This window comes from Chrysochloris asiatica, unplaced genomic scaffold (genome assembly GCF_000296735.1).
Source record: "Chrysochloris asiatica unplaced genomic scaffold, ChrAsi1.0 scaffold00430, whole genome shotgun sequence".
Lineage (NCBI taxonomy): Eukaryota > Metazoa > Chordata > Mammalia > Afrosoricida > Chrysochloridae > Chrysochloris > Chrysochloris asiatica.
The window spans coordinates 740,907-747,014 of record NW_006408948.1 but is presented as its reverse complement, the minus strand read 5'-3'; the positions used below and the strand labels follow the sequence as shown (position 1 = coordinate 747,014).

The following is a 6,108-nucleotide window of genomic DNA, read 5'->3' as shown; positions in this document are numbered from 1 at the left end:
AAATTATTTTGATCCCTTGATTTTTTTCCCATTAATATTTTTTCAACTTTCATTATTATTGTTGGACACTGGAGTAAATCCTAATGATGTTTTTATTGCATTGTTGTTATAGCAACATATCTTCTTGTATGATTCTGGGGGGGTGGGGAAATTGCATGCTCTGATTGCTTGTAATCTTAAGGTAGCAAAATCTGTCATAAATTTCTGTTAACAAGTATGCCCATTCTCAAATTTTTTGGCTTTGGAATTTTATCCTACAAAATAGGATGAAATTAGAATTTAATTTTTCAACTACTTTACCTAATTTTGTATTTGATAGATCCCATTGAAGAGGAAGATGCAAATCTTCTGTTTGGTTCAGTGCAAGAAGTCCTGAAAGCTGCAGTTATGGCCGATTCAGATATTCTGTCCGAGACGTTTCACCTGCTAATAGACTCTGCCAAGGACTTCAGTAAGAGACTGTGGGGCTTAGTGCCTGCAGGCTTGTATCTTCCAGCTCCTCCGTTATATTGTCCTCAGCCAGCTATTCTTAGTGAAGTAAGTTCAGTTCATTAAACTCGAAAGCCATTCAGACTTAGTTTTGTCCTGTTTTTAATGTAATGAACTGGATAATAGTCACTAAGCAGTGTACTACAGTGCTGTGTCCCTTAGCTGTCAAGTCTTTTCTGACTCGTAGTGAGTGCCTGGAGAACTGCCCCATTGCATTCCCAGTGGTGTAAATAGTTTACGGAAGCAGACTACTATGTCTGCCTTCTGTGGCGTGATTGTTGAGTTTGAACTACTAACTTTCGGGTTAGCAGCTGTGTGCGTAACCACTGTGCCACCAAGACTCCTTCTATACTGCTTTTTAGGTTGATTTATTTATAAAATGCAGATGATAATAGTGCCTATCTCTTAACATTATTATCAGGGTTAAGTGAGTTTTTTTTTTTAAAGCTTTTATTGAAATTGGAGTGATTGTTTGTAGGGCAGATCATCAATTTTACACTCAACAAATCGTATTTTGTTTCATCGCAATGATTACAGTCCCCTCCATGCTCCATCAGTTAACAGTATTTACCTCTATTCCCCCTCCTCCTTTTTTCACATGCCACACAGAAAATATATATTCATTTAAATATCCAAAGGACCGATTTTGCAGGCCAGCCTCCTGCCTGCAGGCACATAGCATTTCTTATTCCGTGGGTCTAGAGTCCCCAGCTGCTCTATCTCTGTATGTCATCTCCTCTGCTTCCTTCTCTGTTGCCTCTTTTCTAATTAGAATCCCAAGGTCCACTCATGCTCTTTCCTCTTCATGGCCCTAGAGTCCTCTGTTCCTGGAATGAAAGATTAACTACTCCCCCATTTTTGTTTTCACGTCTTCTACATTTACAGTTGTGACAATTGCAATTGATCATGATAACACTCACTCAGTATTAAATCAAAAGAATCCTATTCCCAGTCTCCCCCATGTCTTTTCACCCATCTGGACAAGAGGAAAACTGTTTAGTGGATGTTCTGCCTTAGTCCCTTCATTCTGAAAGGAAGTGTACTCCTGAAAGTATAAGCCAGCCACTTTGTGCCTTTGTTGTTGTTGTCAGTTGCCATCGAGTCGGAACTGACTCATAGCGACCCCATGCACAGCAGAACGAAACAATGTCCTATCCTGGGCCAACCTCAATACCGCTGCCACACTTGACACCATCAATGATGCCACCTGGCCAAACCATCTCGTTAGGGGTCTTCCTCTTTTTCTCTGACCCTCCATCTTATGCAGCATGACATCCTTCTCTGGGCGACGGTTCCCTTTATGCCTTTATAGCCCCCCATTTTTGGTAGCCAGTGTCTAGGTTCCCGTTCCTATCAACCCTGTGTACTAAAGGGACAGGCTTGATCCTTGATATGAAAAATCTTTAGTGAGATATTTTATAAAAACTTTTAGCTCAGTGCCTGGGCCATATAATAATTAGTCAATAAATGTAAGAATTATTACAAACATCACATTATTACAACCTTTTTTGGTGAATAGAATATTGAGTTAAAATAGTTTAAACTGTAAAGACATTTATTAACTAGGAATTATTAAAATTTATTAACGGTCAGCAGTTCGAAATTACCAGCTGTTCTGCAGGAGAAAGATGAGGCTTTCTGTTCCCATAAAGATTTACAGCCTCAGAAACCCTGTACAGAAACTGACTCCACGGCACATCACAACAACAACAAAGAAGAAGCCCACTGGGTAGATCAGGCTTCTGCCCTGATGTTAACAGTTTGTTTTCTATGGGTGTCAAGTGTCAGCTTACGGATGCACCCCTCGTGGTAGCAGAATGGCCACCAATAGCTTTTAGAGATGTCTTGTCCATATCCAGAGGGAGAGAGAAAAGAAGAATAAAAAATAAAGTATTTTGGTCCCAGCATTCTGAACGTGAGTGTTAAGAATCACTCTTGTTCTGACTAGATCACACGGCTAGGGCCAATACAAGCAGTTGATTGGCAAACAATGACAGCTTTCACTGGAAGCTGGAGTTGTAAGCTCAGCTTTTCCTAATTCATATGGCATATAGAGGAGAATGGCAGATACCCCTCCCAAATTGATTATTTAAATGGGAAGGGCTGACACCTGTTTAAAATATTCACATTATGTCGCTACCTGGGAAAATAATATTTAGCTACTGGTTCAAACAGCATTTATTCAGTAAACATATATTAGAGTTCTCCTTTGTGCTGGACTGTTCTATGCACTGTGATAATACAAAGATGGATGAAAAGGCCCTTCTTGAGGCATTCTCAGTAAAGAGGGAAACAAATGCACTGATTCATACAGAATAAATTATCAATGCTCTCATGGAGATATGAACAAAGTGCTGGAGTAGGCTTTATGAGGAGGTGTCATTGAAGTTGTAGGATTTGTCTAGACTTAGAAGAAGCTGTCTTTGTGACATCCAACCAATGGAATTCGGAGTTGTTGTCATTTAAGTGCTGTTGAGATGGTTCCGACCCATAGCGACACTGTGTAGGGTTTCTGAGGAGTGACTGGTGAGCTTGAACCATCGACCTTGTGATTCAAACTGACTTTGCAGTCCAGCTCATTAACCCACAGCGCCACCCAAGACTCTGGAATTCGGAGTACTAGGCTTAAACTATTCTCAGAAGAAGATGGGAATTTTAGCTCTTTACATTGTTTGAGGCAGAGAAAGATGATGTGTTTCTTCAACACTAGAAAACAGTTATCGTTGGCATCTCAAAGGCCAGGCCTTAAAATGTCCTTTATGAGTCCTCAGGAAATTCTTTCCTTGAGAAGCACTGAATATCATGTGGCTAGCAGTTAAGGAGCTCTGGTAGCATAGTGGTTACTAATCGGGCTGCGAACCTTAAGGTCAGCGGTTCGAAACTACCAGCTGCTCCGCGGGAGAAAGATGAGGCTTTCTAACCCCGTAAAGATTTACACACTCGGAAACCCTGTACAGGGTTGCTATGGGTCGGAACTGACTCGATGGCACTTAACAACAACAACAACAACAAAGCAGTTAGGTGCTCATCCAAGAGTGGAAAAGTTGACAGTTTGAATACACTCAAAGGTACTTTGGAAGACAAGCCTGGCAATCTGTTCCCCAAAGGTCACAGTCCTGAAACGCAGTGTAGTAGTTCTACTGCACACATGGGATCATCATGAGTCAGCATCAACTTAATAGTAACTAACAACAACGTCTTTATTTTCACTTTAACGCTTAAAGTTTCCTTATTACCAGCTACTAAAATGTATTATTTCCTCAGGAAGATGGTGATGATCTTCTTTTAAAAGCTGAAAAAGATTACCGCCAAAAGGTGTCTGGAATCCTTCAACGTATTCTCTTGCTTTTCCGGGCAGCTCGGTGTTCTTTTCCTTGTGCACAGTGGTACATTGTGCGATTGAGGTGGGCAAGAAAAGTCATGCAGAAGGTATGGAAATGTCTAGCTCTATGTGCCTTGTTAACTTAAATATATAACAGCTATTAACATTTATAACAACACTTTTCCAAGGAGCCCTGCCTTTACAAATGCATAGATTCCAGGTTTATTTACAATCAGTAAATTAGATAGATCAGGTAGTTTCTGTGAAAAGATAAAAGACTCCAAATTGGGTTTCTGTGATCACCGCACTCTGGCTGGCACTAGATTGTAATCTCATTAGTTAATTCCAGGTCCTTTCAGTAGCTGTTTTTCCCCACAGTCTTGAAAATTTAAGCACAGTTTCTCCCCTTTCTCCCTGAGGTGTAATCTGTGTTCTGTGAGACTTACTTGGGGTCCAAGTAGACAGTATTCTTACCTATGTGTTTCCATCCAGTAATCACCACTAGTCAGACTTTCGCCTTGTCAGTTTCCTGAAATACGCACTTTAGTGTGATTTGGGGGCTGCCATTTATCCCTTTTTATACTGGCTTCCACTGCATTTTTATTTCCAGCCATACAGAACATTGGCCGGTATGTCCGCTTACCCAACTGCAAGTCTTTTGTGGGCTGGCTCTCCGACTGTCTATATCTGTCTGCATTGTGGAAATAAATTGAACAGTCCCAAATATCTTTAATTCAGCTTTTCTTGAAAGTTAAAACAAAAATCTGTATCTTTTTTCAGTGGGAACTCTTTAGAGAAACTTCAGTAAGTTGCTGTTACATCGTTTTGATAATTTTTAGACAGGTTTGTGAGATTTATATAAAGCTATCAAAAAATGCAAGCTAAGACAATATTCATTCTCTGTCTTGCCATAACAGTGTTATTTTTAAGATGTTTATTAAGGAAAGACAAAAGAGCTTACCTGTATTAGTTTTGGTTTTAATTATTTAAGATTGGTTTTACAGTTGTATATTCCAGTGACCTTAAAAAAATATTTGTTTTAGCAAACTTTATTTTTGGCATCTTTTTACTTAGTGTTACATATTGTAAAGGTTGATGTTATTTACTAACCCCTGACTATAAGCTCACTCATTTAGTTTTTAACTCAGCTAGAATATAAAGACTAAAGATTCTTTAAAATTAGGGATACTTTGGAATCAGCTTCTTAAGATTTTTGCCAGGGTCAAACTTTACAAATAATTACAAGGATACAGATAATGACAAAACACATGTTAACCTAGGGAAATCTGGGACTGCATACACCAGTCCCCAGATCTTTTCTTCCTGCATAAGAAGTTTCTGGCTTTCATTTAACACATGAGGTCTCCAGCTATGAATGTTACTTATCATTACCCTATTTCGGTTATCGAGCATCTCCCATTTAGATCCTTTTAGTTACGTAACATATATGACATTTTCTAGGATGTTGTGTTCCGTTCTAGATTTATTTATGATAACTGATCTATGTCGTGCTGGGGGATAAGTACAGGATTCTAACCACAAGGTTGGTGGTTGGTTCAAACTAACCAGTCGCACTTCAGAGACCCAATGTTGTTGTTGTTAAGTGCTGTTGAGTTGGTTCCAACTCGACAACCCCATATAGGGTTTCCGAGGAGCTGCTGGTGATCTTGAATTGCCAACTTTGCAGTTCAAAATGATCTTGCAGGCCAGCGCATTACCCTGCAGTCCCACCCCAGGACTCCTCAGAGACCCTATCTATAGGTTGCTATGATTTGGAACCTACTTGATGGCAGTTAACAACAATGGACCTAGGCAAATTCATTACATCCTGCTAGGAATGACCATTAATGTATTTGCCAGAATGTCAGACATTAGCTTTCTTAACAGAAAGACATGTCCTAGTCATGTCTTTCTGGAAGTGACCAATAGAGGGAGAAAATAGATAGCAACCCTACTGCCAATCCTTTTCTTCTGGGTTTGTTGTGTCTCTTAGATTTCTTTTATTCTGTAACAGTTTCCCTTTGATTTGTTTCTTCATTCTTGTTTTGTTAAACTGGGAAAATTTCCCCATACCATGTTTAGATTTTCCTGATTGTTATCCCATTTCCTGTCATTTAACTTGCTCCTCTTCTTCTGTTTCTGTAAAAACGGTCATTAATGTATAAGCCTCATGATGTAGTTGTTGTTAAGTTCCATCAAGTTGATTCTGACCCATAGCAACCCTGTATAGGGCTTCCAAGGAGCAGCTGGTGAGCTTGAACCACTGACCTTGCAGTTCAAGCGACTTTGCAGTCTGA

The 6,108-nt window shown here is 39.6% G+C and overlaps 1 protein-coding gene across 1 annotated transcript in view; it reads left to right on the top strand.

The window, feature by feature from the left end:
* Positions 1-6,108, top strand: part of LOC102811747 (chromosome unknown open reading frame, human C5orf42) — a 190,709-nt gene that overhangs the window by 65,084 nt on the left and 119,517 nt on the right. The window contains 2 exon segments of the mRNA XM_006876934.1: positions 320-537; positions 3,754-3,918. Of these exon segments, the coding sequence (XP_006876996.1) occupies positions 320-537; positions 3,754-3,918 (383 nt within the window).